The sequence below is a fragment of the Plecotus auritus genome (assembly GCF_963455305.1).
Source record: "Plecotus auritus genome assembly, chromosome: 7".
NCBI classification, from domain to species: domain Eukaryota; kingdom Metazoa; phylum Chordata; class Mammalia; order Chiroptera; family Vespertilionidae; genus Plecotus; species Plecotus auritus.
Window position 1 is genome coordinate 62,607,992 of NC_137774.1, and position 16,179 is coordinate 62,624,170.

General features: G+C 43.3%; 1 protein-coding gene across 1 annotated transcript in view; it reads right to left on the reverse strand.

The window, feature by feature from the left end:
* COG7 (component of oligomeric golgi complex 7) overlaps window positions 1-16,179 on the reverse strand; it is an 89,063-nt gene that overhangs the window by 57,006 nt on the left and 15,878 nt on the right. Inside the window, exon 4 of the mRNA XM_080681940.1 lies at window positions 14,907-15,075. Coding sequence (XP_080538066.1) covers window positions 14,907-15,075 — 169 coding nt within the window. The remainder of the gene's footprint in view (window positions 1-14,906; window positions 15,076-16,179) is intronic.

Below are 16,179 nucleotides of genomic sequence, written 5' to 3' on the forward strand. Positions count from 1 at the left end.
GCGAGTGCAGCTCAGTTGGTTGAGCCTCTTCCCATGCACCACGAGGTCACCAGTTCGATTATCAGGGCACAAGCCCAAGCTGAGGGCTCGAACCCACTAGGGGACATGCAGGAGGCAGCCGATAAGTGATTCTCTCTCATCATTGATCTTTCTACCTCTCTCTCCCTTTCCCTTCCTTTCTGAAATCAATAAAAGTATTTTTTTAAAAAAAGTAAAGTAGAAGGAAAAAAAGGTGGCGGAATACACAGACGTGTCCCGAGCCTTGTCCCGGAGCAGATAGAAAGAACAGCTGAGGGTCGCACAGGGAGTGCCTGTTGGTGAGTTAAGGGACAGCTATACTCCAGGAGAAGGTGGAGGACTGCTAGACGGGGCTCCCCTGACTGGGCAGCCCCCACTGCTGCTGGGTTCCCTCCCAGAGCCACCGGCTTGGATTCGGAGACCGCGCCATCTTGAAGGAGAAAGTGGATGTTATTGGAAGCCTGAAAATCTACAATTGCGGCACCCACCGAACAGCTGCGAACCCCAGAGCACCGGTCCCCAATTGGCGCAAACACTCAGATTCAAAGGAGCTCTACACTCCACCACGGAAAGGAGAGAGGGAACTACATAACCAGACAGCCGGAGAAGAGAGACCATGGGGAGACAAAGACACAGCCCGCATATAAAAGAAAAGCAGGCATCACAGGAAAGGAAGTAAACGAAAAGGAGGCAAGCAACCTGTCAGAGAAAGAATTCAGAGAAATGGTCATAAGGTGGCTGAAAAGAATGGAAGACAAATTCAACAATATGAGTAAGAACCAAGAGGAAATGAAGAAGAACCAAGAAGAAATGAAAAATGACATCGCTGCTGTAAAGAACTCAATAGAAAGCATCAAGAGTAGACTAGAAGAAGCAGAGGACTGCATCAGTGAGCTAGAAGACAAGGTAGGAAAAAATACCCAAGTAGAGCAGCTTCTAGAAAAAAAAAATTAAAAAGCAGGAGGAGAGCCTAAGGCAGGGGTGGGCAAACTTTTTGACTCGAGGGCCACAATGGGTTCTTAAACTGGACTGGAGGGCCGGAACAAAAGCATGGATGGAGTGTTTGTGTGAACTAATATAAATTCAAAGTAAAGGAGCGAAGGGGAGAGCAAGAGAACACTCCGTTCTTTCGGCTCCGCAGGCCGGATAGAACAGCCGAACAGGCCGGATCCGGCCCGCGGGCCGTAGTTTGCCCACGGCTGCCTAAGGGAACTTTGGGACAACACGAAACAAAACAACATCCGCATGATAAGGATACCAGAAGGAGAGGAAACTGAGCAAGGAATAGAAAACCTGTTTGAAGAAATAATGACAGAAAACTTCCCTGATATAGGGAAGAAAAAACCCACACAAATACAAGAAGCTCACAGAGTCCCAAGCAAAATGAATCCCAAAAGACCAACGCCAAGGCACATTATAATTAACTTGGCAAACACCGACAAAGTAAGAATCTTAAAAGTGGCCAGAGAGAGACAGAAAGTTACCTACAAAGGAACCCCCATCAGACTAGCAACTGATTTCTCAACAGAAACTCCTCAGGCCAGAAGGGAATGGAATGAAATATACAAAGTCATGCAAAGGAAGGGTCTGAATCCAAGAATACTGTACCAAGCAAGGCTATCAATCAAAATTGAAGGTGAAATCACGAGCTTCACAGACAAAAAAGGACTAAGGGAATTTATTACCACCAAACCAGCAATGCAAGAAATGCTAAAGGGTCTGCTGTAAAAAAAAATAAAAAAATAAAAATAGGAAGTGAAGAAGGAACATAGGGGTAAAGAATAAAAATGGACACAGATTAGTACCTATCAATAACAACTTTAAATGTAAATGGATTAAATGCCCCAATCGAAAGACACAGGGTAACAGATTGGATAAGAAAACACGACCCATATATCTGCTGTCTACAAGAAATGCACCTCAGAAAAAAAAGACACACAGACCAGACTGAGGGTGAAGGGATGGAAAAAGGTTTTTCAGGTGAATGGAAATGAAAAAAACGCTGGGGTAGCAATACTTATATCTGACAAATTAGATCTCAAAGGGAAGGACATAACAAGAGATAAGGAAGGCCACTTCATAATACTAAAGGGAGCAATCCAACAAGAAGAAATAACTCTGGTAAACATATATGTACCCAATACAGGAGTACCCAAATACATAAAAAAAAAAAAAACTCCTGCAGGATATCAAAGGAGAGATTGACAGCAATACAATCATAGTAGGAGACTTTAATACCCCACTATCACCATTGGACAAATCCTCTAAACAAAAAAATCAGCAAAGAAACATCAATCCTAAATGACTCACTAGACCAGATGGAATTAATTGACATCTTCAGAACATTTCACCCCAAAGCCACAGAATATACATTCTTCTCAAGTGCACATGGGTCATTTTCAAAGATAGACCATATGTTGGGTCATAGGCAAAGTCTCTTCAAATTCAAGAAGATAGAAATCATATCAAGCATCTTCTCACATCACAGTGGCATAAAACTGGAAATCAACTACAATAAAAACAATCCAAAAAAATCAAACACATGGAGACTAAACAGCATGCTATTAAACAATGACTGGGTTACCAGAGAGATCAAGGAAGAAATAAAAAAATAGCATGGCAACAAATGACAATGAAAACACAACAATCCAAAATCTATGGGACACAGTGAAAGCAGTCTTGTGAGGGAAGTTCATCGCTCTAAAAACCTACTGCAAAAAAACAAGAAACAATGGTATTAAATTACCTAACCCTACAACTCAAAAGAGAGCAACAAGAAAAGCCCAGTGTAAGCAGAAGGAAGGAAATAATAAAGACCAGAGCGGAGATAAACGACATTGAGACCAAAAAAAAAAAACAATACAAAAGATCAACAAAACCAAGAGCTGGTTCTTTGAAAGGATAAACAAGATTGATGAACCTCTAGCCAGGCTCACCAAGAAGCAAAGAGAGCCAAAACCGGTTTGGCTCAGTGGATAGAGCGTCAGCCTGCGGACTGAAAGGTCCCAGGTTCGATTCCGGTCAAGGGCATGTAACTTGGTTGCGGGCACATCCCCAGTAGGAGGTGTGCAAGAGGCAACTGATCGATGTTTCTCTCTCATCGATGTTTCTGACTATCTATCCCTCTTCCTTCCTCTCTGTAAAAAATCAATAAAATATATTTAAAAAAAAAAAAAAGAAGCAAAGAGAGAGGACCCAAACAAACAAAATCAGAAATGAAAGAGGTGAAATAACAACAGACCCCACCAAAATACAAAGGATTGTTAAAAAATACTACGAACAACTCTATTCCAACAAACTGGACAACCTGGAGGAAATGGACATATTCCTAGAAAAATATAACCTTCCAAAACTCAACCAGGAAGAATCTAAACATCTCAATAGGCCAATAACTATGGAAGAAATTGAAGCAGTCATCAGAAAGCTTCCAGCAAACAAAAGCCCGGGGCCAGATGGCTTCACAGGAGAGTTTTACCAAACATTCAAGGAAGAACTAAAACCTATCCTCCTCAGACTATTCCAAAAAATTCAAGAGGAAGGAACACTTCCAAGCTCATTCTATGAAGCCAGCATCACCCTAATACCAAAACCAGATAAAGACAACACAATGAAAGAGAATTACAGGCCAATATCCCTCATGAACATAGATGCCAAAATCCTCAACAAAATTCTAGCAAATCGGATCCAGCACTACATCAGAAAGATCATACACCATGACCAAGTAGGATTTATCCCAGGAATGCAAGGATGGTACAGTATCCACAAATCAATAAACGTGACACATCACATACACAAATTGAGAGATAAAAATCACATAGTCATATCAATTGATGCAGAAAAAGCATTTGACAAAATCCAACACCCTTTCTTGATAAAAACTCTCAACAAGGTGGGAATAGAAGGATCATACCTCAACATAATAAAAGCTGTATATGATAAACCCACAGCTAACATCATACTCAATGGGCAAAAACTAAAACCATTTCCCCTAAGAACAGGAACAAGACAGGGATGCCCACTCTCACCATTCCTGTTCGACACAGTACTGGAGGTATTAGTCATTGCAATTAGACAAGAAGAAGAAATAAAAAGCATCCAAATTGGAAAAGAAGAAGTAAAGCTGTCCTTATTTGCAGATGACATGATATTGTACATAAAATAAAACCCGAAAGACTCCATCAAAAAACCAATAGGCTTAATAAATGAATTCGGCAATGTAGTAGGATACAAAATTAACGCCAAGAAATCTATGGCATTTCTATACACCAATAGTGAACTTACAGAAAGAGAGACTAAAAAAGCAATCCCATTTACCATCGCACCAAAAAAATTAAGATACCTAGGAATAAACTTAACTAAGGAGGTAAAAGACCTATACGCGGAAAACTACACGACACTGAAAAAAGAGATAGAGGAAGACGTAAACAGATGGAAGAACATACCATGTTCATGGATTGGGAGAATCAACATCATCAAAACGTCCATACTACCCAAAGCAATCTATAGATTCAATGCACTCCCCATTAAAATACCAACAACATATTTCACAGACCTAGAAAGAACTCTCCAAAAATTCATCTGGAATAAAAAAAGACCCCGAATAGCCACGGCAATCCTGAGAAAGATGAACAAAGCAGGTGGGATCTCAATACCAGATTTCAAGCTGTATTACAAAGACACTGTTCTCAAAACTGCCTGGTACTGGCACAAGAACAGACATATAGATCAATGGAATAGAATAGAGAACCCAGAAATCGACCCAAATCACTATGCTCGATTAATAGTTGACAAAGGAGGCATGAACATACAATGGAGTCAAGATAGTCTCTTCAATAAATGGTGTTGGGAAAATTGGACAGATACATGCAAAAAAATGAAAGTAGACCACCAACTTACACCATACACAAAAATAAACTCAAAATGGATCAAGGACTTCAACATACGACGAGAAACCATAAAAATACTAGAGGAATCCACAGCCAGAAAAATCTGAGACATATGCCAAAGCAATTTCTTCACTGATACTGCTCCTTAGGGCAATGGAAACTAAAGAGAAAATAAACAAATGGAACTACATCAAAATGAAAAGCTTTTGCACAGCAAAGGAGACCATCAATGAAACAACAAGAAAGCCCACTGCATGGGAGAACATATTTGCCAATGATATCAACAATAAGGGTTTAATCTCCAACATTTACAGGGAACTCATACAACTTAACAAAAAGAAGATAAACAACCCAATCAAAAAATGGGCAACTGATCTAAATAGACACTTTTCGAAAGAAGACAGAAGGAAGGCCAAGAGACATATGAAAACCTGCTCAAAGTCACTGATCATCAGAGAGATGCAAATCAAAACAACAATGTGGTACCATCTCACACCTGTCAGAATGACTATTATCAACAAATCAACAAATGAACAAGTGCTGGAGAGGATGCGCAGAAAAAGGAACCCTCGTGCACTGCTGGTGGGAATGCAGACTGGTGCAGCCACTGTGGAGAACAGTATGGAGTTTCCTCAAAAAACTAAAAATGGAACTCCCATTTGACCCAGTGATCCCACTTCTAGGAATATATCCCAAGAAACTAGAAACACAAATCAGAAAGGATATATGCACCCCTATGTTCATAGCAGCGCAATTCACCATAGCTAAGATTTGGAAACAGCCTAAGTGCCCATCAGCAGATGAGTGGATTAAAAAACTGTGGTACGTCTACACGATGGAATACTACGCTGCGGTAAAAAAGGAGTTCTTACCATTTGCAACAACATGGATGGAGATGGAGAGCATTGTGCTAAGTGAAATAAGCCAGGCAGAGAAAGATAAATATCACATGATCTCACTCATTTGTGGAATATAATGAACAACATAAACTGATGAACAAAAATAGATCCAGAAACAGAGAAACATCAATCAGAACGTCAAACCTCAGGGAAGGTAGGGGAGGGTGGGGGTAAGGGGGAGAGATCAACCAAAGGACTTATATGCATGCATGTAAGCCTAATCAATGGACATAGACAACAGGGGGGTGGGGGTATGAATGGGAGGTGGGGGGTAATGGGGAATAAGGACACATATGTAATACCTTAATCAATAAAGAAATTTTTAAAAAATAATAATAAATAAATAAGTAAAAAATAAGAGTCCCCAAAATTTATTTATGCTGCTTTCACACATGATTTCACATTCTATTTCAACATAATTATTTCTCACAAAGTGCCCTGCATGTAGGAGAGATGTCTGAATTACCTGTGAAATGAAATAAATAGAAAAAATGCTCTGAACCCGCTCCCTGAAGTACTTCCTCCACAGTATCAGTCTGCATATCACCATGTTTTCTCCCAGGTACAGCCCACAGGAATTGGCCTGAGGCATGTGCCTTGGAGAACCACCCTTCACCCTTCTCCCCTGCTCTGCTGCTCCTCTGCCCTGGACAAACAGAGCATGTGCTTGAGTGTTTGAATAAATATAAACAGAAGTGAGGATAATATCAAAGACAGATATGCGGAGGAGGTCATAAGGACAGAAATTCACTGTGGATAAGCTACCTGGCCCACTTGTACACTCACAGGACTTCCTCCAAAGCTTTCCCATTTATATAACCTCGCTTTAACTTCAGTGCAACCCTCTGAGTCAAGAAGGTGGAGAAATTGCCAACAGAATAAATAAATGAGTCAAGATTACACAACCAGCAGGGCCAAAACCATCTATTGGTCAGGTTCCTAAGACATCCTCTAATACCTATGACTTGTCCATAATGACAACTGACAGACACAAGATTTTAATCTCAGATCTAGCAAAGAATTCCAGGAGTGTGCTGGTCCAGACCAGAGAAGAGAGTGCTCCAGAGATAAGTCTCTAGGACAAGGAAAAACTCAGAAGAATGCCTTATTCCCAAGATACAGTGTTTGGAAAAAATTAATGGATGGTAAGAAGAAAGAATAAAAAGCAATCAAACACTTCAGGATAAATATGAAGCTGAACAGAAAAGGAGTTAAAAATAAAGGAACTATTTCTAAAATTGTGTTAATATAAATACTATTCAATTCGATTTAAAATGATGGTATAGCCCCACTGGCATGGCTCAGTGGTTGAGCATTGATCAGGAGGTCAGAGCTCAATCCCCAGTCAGGGGACATACAAAAATATCAGAGAGGAAGGGAGAGGGAGAGAGAGAGATACAAATATCAACAATGAGAGAGAATCATTGATCGGCTGCCACTTGCATGCCCCCTACTGGGGATCGAGCCCACAACCCAGGCACGTGCCCTGACCCGGAATCGAACCTGGGACCCTTCAGTCTGCAGGCTGACGCTCTATCCACTGAGCAAAACCACCAGGGCAATAAAAATATTTTTTTAAATATTAAGATACAGGAGGAGAATGGGTAAGGGGGAGAAGAGAGCTATGAGAACTAAATCCTTAGCTATAACAATAGGGTCAATAGATATTACCTAAAATTGACATATCCTATCCTATCTAATAAAACAGTAATATGCAAATTAACCATCAGTCTGCTACACCCACAAGCCATGCCCACCAGCCACGCCCACCAGCCAATCAGGAGCAAATATGCAAATAAACCAAACCAAGATGGCTATGGCCACAGAGAGCAGGAGGGAGGCTTGGGTTTCCCCAGCAATGGCAGAAGCCAAGCCTTCTGCCTGCCCTTGCTGGCCTAGGCCTCCACTCAAGGCTATGAAGTTTCAATGATAGAAGATACATAAATCCAAACAGAAATGGCGGCAGCCACGGAGCTGGAAAGAGCAGGAGGCTAGGGTTGCCCCCGGCAATGGAGGAAGCCAAGCTTTCCGCACACCCTGGCTGGCCCAGGCCTCCGCTTAAGGCTACAAAGTTTCAATTATAGAAGATACATAAATCCCAACAGAAATGGCTGCTGCCACGGAGCGAGTAGAAGGCTTGGCTCCACTCCAGGATACAAAGTTTCAATTGTAGAAGATAAATAAACCCCAGATACCAGGGCCTCCGCTTGGGTCAGCAGGGGGCGTGGCCGGCCTGCAAACCACCACAGGCCCTTCGCCCAGGCTGCCCCACGCCCCAAGGGAACCTCCACCCTGATCCGGGACACCCTTCAGGGCAAACCAGCTGGCCCCCACCCATGCACCAGGCCTCTATCCTATCTAATAAAAGAGTAATATGTAGATTGACCATCACTCCAACACACAAGATGGCTACCCCCATGTGGTCAAAGATCCTGCCCCCATGTGGACACAAGATGGCCACCACAAGATGGCCAGCAAGGAAGGGCAGTTGGGAGAAACCAGGCCTGCAAGGGAGGGCAGTTGTGGGTGATCAGGACAGCAGAGGAGGGCAGTTGGGAGGGACCAGGCCTCAAGGGAGGGCAGTTGGGGGCGATCAAGCCTGCAGGGGAGGGCAGTTAAGGGTGACCAAGCCGGCAGAGGAGGAAGTTGGGGGTGACCAGGCCTGCAGGGGAGGGCAGTTGGGGGGGACCCAGGCCTGCAGGGGAGAGCAGTTGGGGGGGACCAGGCCTGCAGGGGAGGGCAGTTAGGGGTGACCAGGCCTGCAGGGGAGGGCAGTTGGGGGGGACCCAGGCCTGCAGGGGAGAGCAGTTGGGGGGGACCAGGCCTGCAGGGGAGGCCACTTAGGGGTGACAGGCCTGCAAGGGAGGACAGTTAGGGGTGACCAGTCCTGCAGGGGAGGGCAGTTAGGGGAAAACAGGCTGGCAGGGGAGCAGTTAGGCATCAATCAGGCTGGCAGGGGAGTGGTTAGGGGGGTGATCAGGCTGGCAGGCAGAAGCGGTTAGGGGCAATCAGGAGGGCAGGCAGGCAAGCAGTGGGGAGCCAGCAGTCCTGGATTGTGAGAGGGATATCCGACTGCCCGTTTAAGACCTTCAGTACCATTTAACTTTTTCAACATTGTAGCTAACAGGGGGCAGGGGGGCGGGTAAGAGAGGGGGGAGATTTAGCTGAACTCAAGAAAAAGCAAAGCCAATTAACTCATTTGTGGGCCTGCACTTCCAATCTGTAGTTTAGCTAAATCTGCTGAGCTGCAGGCCTTTTAGAAATGCTGCAGCTCTCATTCAAGCAGAACCTCCAGGCGTTCCGTAGTAGCCTCGTAGAAATTGTTCCCTTTGGGCTACTCTAAAAGCCACAGAGTCTCAAAACAGGAGGTCACAGAGGAATGAATGATCCCTGAATGTCTCCCTGGACCAGCTCCTGCTGTCTCCCTTAATCCCCCCAAGAACGGCACAGTCGTATTCCACTCGTGTTACTGAGAGGAAACTGTGGTCTCATTGTTCATGTGCAGCAGCCCAGAGGTTTATTAGTAAAGCTAGGTCTGTCAAATCTCCAGTCAGCACTGCTTCCTCTCAGCCAGACTCCTCAGGAGACTTACTAATAAACTGTTAACAGCGATGAATATTCCCTGAACAGAAGCTCCTTCATCTGCTCAGGCAAACCATGCTGTTCCCAACCTTCCTTCCCAGCCTCATCAATGACCATTTCCCAACATTCACTCCACAAAAATCGGTTTAATTATTATTCCCCAAAACAGACCCAGTTTTCCTACTTCTGTACCATTCAAACATGTTCCCTTTGCCAAATGCTTCTCCTCACCTATCAAAATCTTACACCCAGGAGACAATACTCATACTATATTGCTAACTGGGGGCAACAAAATAAAAATGTATATACTCAATATATATACATTCCTTGAAAGATGTATGTATACAAAGAGGGGAAAGTGGAAGAAAACACTAACAGTCATCTCTAGGTGGTGAGTTTACTGCTATATCTTCTTTTCTCTATTTTTCAAATTTCCAATAACCTACATACGCATTACATTTCTAATAAGAAATACTTTTAGATGGTTTAAATCCATCTCTTTCACGGTTCTGCACAGATACTAGCTCTTGCATAAAAGCGTCCTCCCTTTTCCTTCGCCCTTCCCTTGGTCCTGGCCGAGGCGGCTTTCACATTCCATCTTGTAACTATTTGCCCTGTTCTCTCCCGGCCTCACCCTCGACCAAGCTGTCCTGATGGGCAGAAGCCTTACCTGACTCATCCTGATATTCCCTGGTGTTCCTTGCATTACTAATATGTCGAAGTAATAGTTACCAGTTAGTTAGCCCTTTGAAAGTTCTTACTGTGATCCCAGATGGGAACCATAAAAAAAACGCAAACTCTGCCCTAACCGGTTTGGTTCAGTGGATAGAGCGTCGGCCTGCAGACTGAAGGGTCCCAGGTTCAATTCTGGTCAAAGGCATGTACCTTGGTTGCGGGCACATCCCCAGTAGGGAGTGTGCAGGAGGCAGCTGATTGATGTTTCTTTCTCATCAATGTTTCTAACTCTCTATCCCTCTCCTTTCCTCTCTGTAAAAAATCAATAAAATATATTTAATAAAAAAAAAACAAAAACAAAAAAAAAACGCAAACTCAACCCCCAGATTTGGTGGCTTGAGGAATAAGTGAATAACTTGGTAAACACCAGCATTCCACACACAGCGAAGGACTCTAAGAGCCAGTCATGGGTCTAATGTCAAGTAATTTCTAGCATGCTTCCCAGAGAGGAAAGGACTACACAAGCCCTTGCTCCCAGGATAACCGCAGGAACACAGAAGGCCGGTCCCTGCTGGCCCTCAACGTGCAGCAACACGGCCTGTCTTCTGGCTGCCCCCTCCTGGCAAAAGCATAGATGCCACAGTCTTAGAATTCAATTAAAAATAAGAAAAAAACCTGAGCTGACTCACCTTTTATAGCTGCTTTGCTCACCTTCATCTCTAGGAAACCCAATAAACTGCTAAGAAGGAAAATCTGTAATAGCAATCACTGCAGAGAAAATCCAGCTAAACTCTGGAAACCTGCCATAGATCTTACTTTAATGGGTAGGAATCTAGGTAAGGAAATTACTATTTGCCTTTAAATGCTTATTCTTTTCTAAGATGGCATAAATAAATGCATCTTTCTATTACATGTAAAATTATGCCACAGAAAGTTGATTCAACTTATCAACTGGTTGTATAAAACGAAGTAGGCATTTATACAGAGATTGTCCTTCTGGGAGACAAACAGAAAAGGGTAATGTGTTGGGGATGTAAGAATTTACCAGAGCTTTCCCTTTAAAAACTGCTAGATAAAGAAGCACTTTACCTGGCCAATATGGTTGAGCATCAACCTATGAACCAAGATGTCATGGCTGGATTCCTGGTCAGGGCACATGCCTGGGTTGTGAGGAGCATGCAGGAGGCAACCAGACGATCAATGATTCTCTCTCATCACTGATGTCTCTATCTCTCTCTCCTTCTCCCTTCCTCTCTGAAATCAATAAAAATAAGTTAAAAGAAAAAAAAAGGAAAGAAAAGAAAAAAGCAGCAGCACCTTGGCCTTCCAGGAAAGATGGTTAATTAAAGAGCACATTATTTTTTTTTGTGGGGGGGACCTTCCTGATACCAAAATTAACCACTAAAAGAAATACAACACCATTTCATTTATGTTGAAGCCAGGAAAATACCTGTACTACAAACTTCAAAGAATGCTATGCAATCATTTTGGTTCGAGAGGTGTGGAACTGCTGGGAGAGCTCTGAACATAAGCACGAAGCAGCACGCTGGAAAGAAGCGAAGACAGGGAGTGAAGGGAGGTCAAGGCAAGGTGTGGGAAGAAGACCTGTGCCACATGGTATCACTGGGCACCCCAGTGCTCATCCACACTGGTGATCTCACACTTCATTTAAAACGTACCCGCCCCGGCCCCTGTGGCTCAGCTGGTTGGAGCATTGTCCCATACACCAAAAGGTGGCGGGTTCAATTCCCAGTCAGGGCACATGCCCAAGTTTTGGGTTTGATTCCTGTTTGGGACATGTGCAGGAGGCAATTGATCAATGTTTCTCCCTCACATCGATGTTTCTCTATTTCTCCTTCCCTTCCTCTCTAAAATAAAATAAAAAATAAACTTACTACAAAACCACAATAATCAAAACAGTGTGGTTCTGGCATAAGAATAGACAGAAGTCATAATATTCATATGCAAGTGGAACTGCAGACAAAAAGTATTCAACAGGGCCATAACAATATTGATAAAAATGCTATTTAAATCCTAAAAGAGAAGTGGAAAGAGCAATGGCCTGGGGACTGAAGGATCCCAGGTTCGATTCCTGTCAAGAGCATATACCTCGGTTGCAGGTTTGACCCAGCCCTGGTCAGGGTGCATGCAGGAGGCAACCAATGAATGTGTCTCTCTCACATCGAAGTTTCTGTCTCTCTGTCTCTCCCCCTTCCTTCTATTCTCTCTAAAAAAAAAAAAAAAAAAATCAATGGAAAAATATTCTCAAATGAGGATTAAAAAGAAAAAGAAGAAAGAAGAAAAGCTTCCCAATTGTTTTCATGAGGCCAACAGAATCATGGTACTACAACCTGACAAAAATATTCACTTATGGGATCTCAACGAAAAAATTCTAAGTAAAATGTCAACAAACATCCAGTAGGACATTAACACACACATACATACACCCACCATGGACAAGTGGGGCTTGTTGAATTGCAGAATAATGCAACATCAGAAATGCTATTAATGTGATTTGCCATATTAGTAGGTCAGAGAAAATAAAAATAATACATTTGATCTTGATAGATGCTGAAAGGCATTTAATAAAATTTTACAATAATTTTTGTGACTACCTAACAGTAGTATTGAGGGCGGACTGTGAGTTCCATTTTGGTGTGGCTTCCCTACCAGGGTAGAGATGCTAGGCCTTTGCAGGCCCTGACGACCAGGAGGACTGAACTGCAAAGCCCCCAGTTAGCAAATCTTCAGAGGGAGGACAGCATAATTGTTTGGCACAAAGAGGTTATTAAGCTGCTCTCACCCACACTGAAAACTCAACTAGCCACAGGATCATTCTCAAGGGTCCCATATGGGAACAGGGGTGACTGTATCTCCCAACTGGCCCAGGACACTTTACACCTGTTGTCCCAGCTTCATTTATTAAACGCACTCCCTTTTCCTCTCAAAAGTGTCCTAGTTTAATAATGAAGTATATGGTCAAACTCAGTATAATGAAATGTTATAATGTTTATATGTATGATAAGAGTTTATATCAGTATATACACAAGGTCTGAATATTCATATTAACTATCTAGCTATAGATTTCCAAAAAAACATAATTAATGAAACCTGGTCTCAGCACATGCAACCATCCTAAAACAAATTTAAGACAGCATACAGAACCCAAGATAGCATCTTCTCTTAACTTATCATCGGAAATGTGCCATCATATAAACAAATCGATATTACCTCTCAGGAGCAGGGAGGGAAGCATTTCAGAAAGGAAGGAGCAAAAAATATTAACACTTGTTGACAATGAGAAACAGCAAAGTATAAATGGATGAGGCCTCCAAGTTTGCTGATGACAGTTGTTGGAGAGTTTTAATGCAACAGGATGAGAAGAACATTAAACCCAGAGCACAAGGGCTTGTGAGTGAAGGAAGCAGGAGTAGTGGACAGATTATGTTTTGTGCAATACAAACAGCTGTGAAAAAAACAAAAGAAATAAAAAACAAAACTAACAGCTGTGAAGGTAAGAAAACTGTTTTACTGCTGTTTTTTCCTGGTTAACCAATCATTTTGTAGGGCAAAGGGAAAGGAAGAGTCAGAGAAACATATGTGTTGCCCTAACCAGTTTGGCTCAGTGGATAGAGTGTCGGCCTGCGGACTGAAAGGTCCCAGGTTTGATTATGGTCAAGAGCATGTACCTTGGTTGCGGGCACATCCCCAGTGGGAGGTGTGCAGGAGGCAGCTGATCAATCTTTCTCTCTCATCGATGTTTCTAACTCTCTATCCCTCTCCCTTCTTCTCTTTAAAAAAGCAATAAAATATATTAAAAACACACACACACACATATGTGATAACACTGGAAAGTAACATCCTATCTAATAAAGAGGGAATATGCTAATTGCCCTTCACACCATCACAAAGATGGCGGCATCCACAGCAAATAAGGAGGGAATATGCTAATTGACTACCACACCCTCAAAGATGGTGGCGCCCACAGCCACAAGATGGCACCCAGTCCCCTCAGCCCCGCCGGGGTGGCAGACACACAGCAAGGCTGGCCCTGGACGGCTGGAGTCTCCCAGTCCCCTCAGCCCCCCAGCCGCCCAGGGCCAGCCCAAAGTGCAGGCAAGCCTTGGATGGTGGCTACCCAACTGCCCAGGGCCGGCCCAAGGCTCAGGTAACCAGGGCCAGCCAAGGCTTGTGCTGCCAGCAGTGCCAACAGCTGAGGTGTGATGGGGCGTCACCTTCCCCTCATCGCCAGGTTGCCTCCTGCCCCTGAGGGCTCCCTGACTGTGAGAGGGGGCAGGCCGGGCTGAGGGACCCCCGCTCCAGTGCATGAATTTTCATGCACCGGGCCTCTAGTACCCACATAATGTTCTTTGACAAGGGTCACAACTCATCAAGTGGTACACTTAAGATCTGTTCATTTATCTACATGTAAATTTTACCCCAAATAAGAAAAAAATCACAAACCAATACTAAACTCAAGTTACTAACATGAATCTGAAGTGTTTAGAAGTGAAGCCTACTCATGTCTGCAACTTACTTTGAAATGCATCAAAGATGATGAGTAGATGATGAGGTGGCCAAATGGGTAGACATGTGACAAAGCAAATACGGCAAAATGCTAATGCTAGGATCCTGATGGTGTGTTTATTGTAGACTTATTTCAACTTTTCCATATTTTGAAATTTTTCATTACAATGTTGAGAAAAAGGCAACCACCATAAAGTCACAATTTACTTTCAATCTACATAATTTAATCAATACTGAGGCACTGTAAAGACTGAACACTCAGAAAACCTTGTTATTTGTAAGGAGGGGTACACAGAGGTAAGAAACAGCCAGCACTTACCTACAGACTGCGAGGTGAACGCTGCAACAATCTGGGGACTGGCCAAGGCCTCCAGCCTGTTCTTCAAGGCCTCCAAGTGCACACATTTTTCTGAGTAGTCCGGTGTGTCAACGAGCATCATTAAGCTGTTTTGCATACCTGTTAGCTTGGCAGAAATCACGGCTATGTCCTATAAGAAGACCAGCACAAAGGATACTCATTTTAAAACACCCCTGCTACTTCAGTTAATAGAAAAAATGCATGAAAAAGCATAAGAAAATGACCAATAAACATGTTTACTTTTATTAGTACTCAAATACATATTAAAATTAGAAAGTGCCATTTTCCTAACCAATTGGAAAAACTTTTTTTAATGTATTTCTCTTACTAAGTTCAGAGAGGGAGGGAGAGATAGAAAGATCAATGATGACAGAGAATCATTGATTGGCTGCCTCCTACACGCCCCCACTGGGGATCGAGCCCACAACCCAGGCATGTGCCCTTGGCTGGAATCGAACACAAGACCCTTCAGTCCACAGGCCAACACTCTATCCACTGAGCCAAACCAGCCAGGGCTGGAAAAACTTTTTTTAAAAATATTTTTTTATTGATTTCAGAGAGGAAGAGAGAAAGGGAGAGATAGAAACATTAACAATGAGAGAGAATCATTGATTGGCTGCCTCCTGCACACCCCCTACTGGGAATTAAGCCCGCAACCCAGGCTGGTGCCCTTGACCTGGGCACCCATTCCTGAAGGGTCCCAGGAATCGAACCTGGGACCCCTCAGTCCATAGGCCAATGCTCTATCCACTAAGCCAAACCACCTAGGGTTGGGAAAACTTTTTAAAAATTATAATAGCTATTGTTTGTGAGGGTACAAAAAAAAAGTATGTCTGGTTCCATAAACTCATATTCTCTTTCTGGAAGGCAATTCAGTACTATGCATCAAGAGACTTAAAAACATTCACATCTTTGATCTGGTATTCCCTCTTCTAGAAATTTGTCTAAAGAACTAACCAGAGGACGCAAAGATATTAATGTGTTATAATTAACTAGAGGCCCAGTGCATGAATTCGTGCACCAGTGGGGTCTCTTGGCCTGGCCAAGGGACCCCACCAGTGCACGATCGGGGCCAGGGAGATCAGTCAGCCAGGGAGGAACCGTGGGAGGGCTCCAGGGTGTGTCCAGCTCATCTTGCTCACTCCCAATCGGCTGGACCCCAGCAGCAAGCTAACCTACCAGACAAAGCATCTGCCCCCTGGTGGATCTGTGCACGTCAGAGCAACTGGTCAAC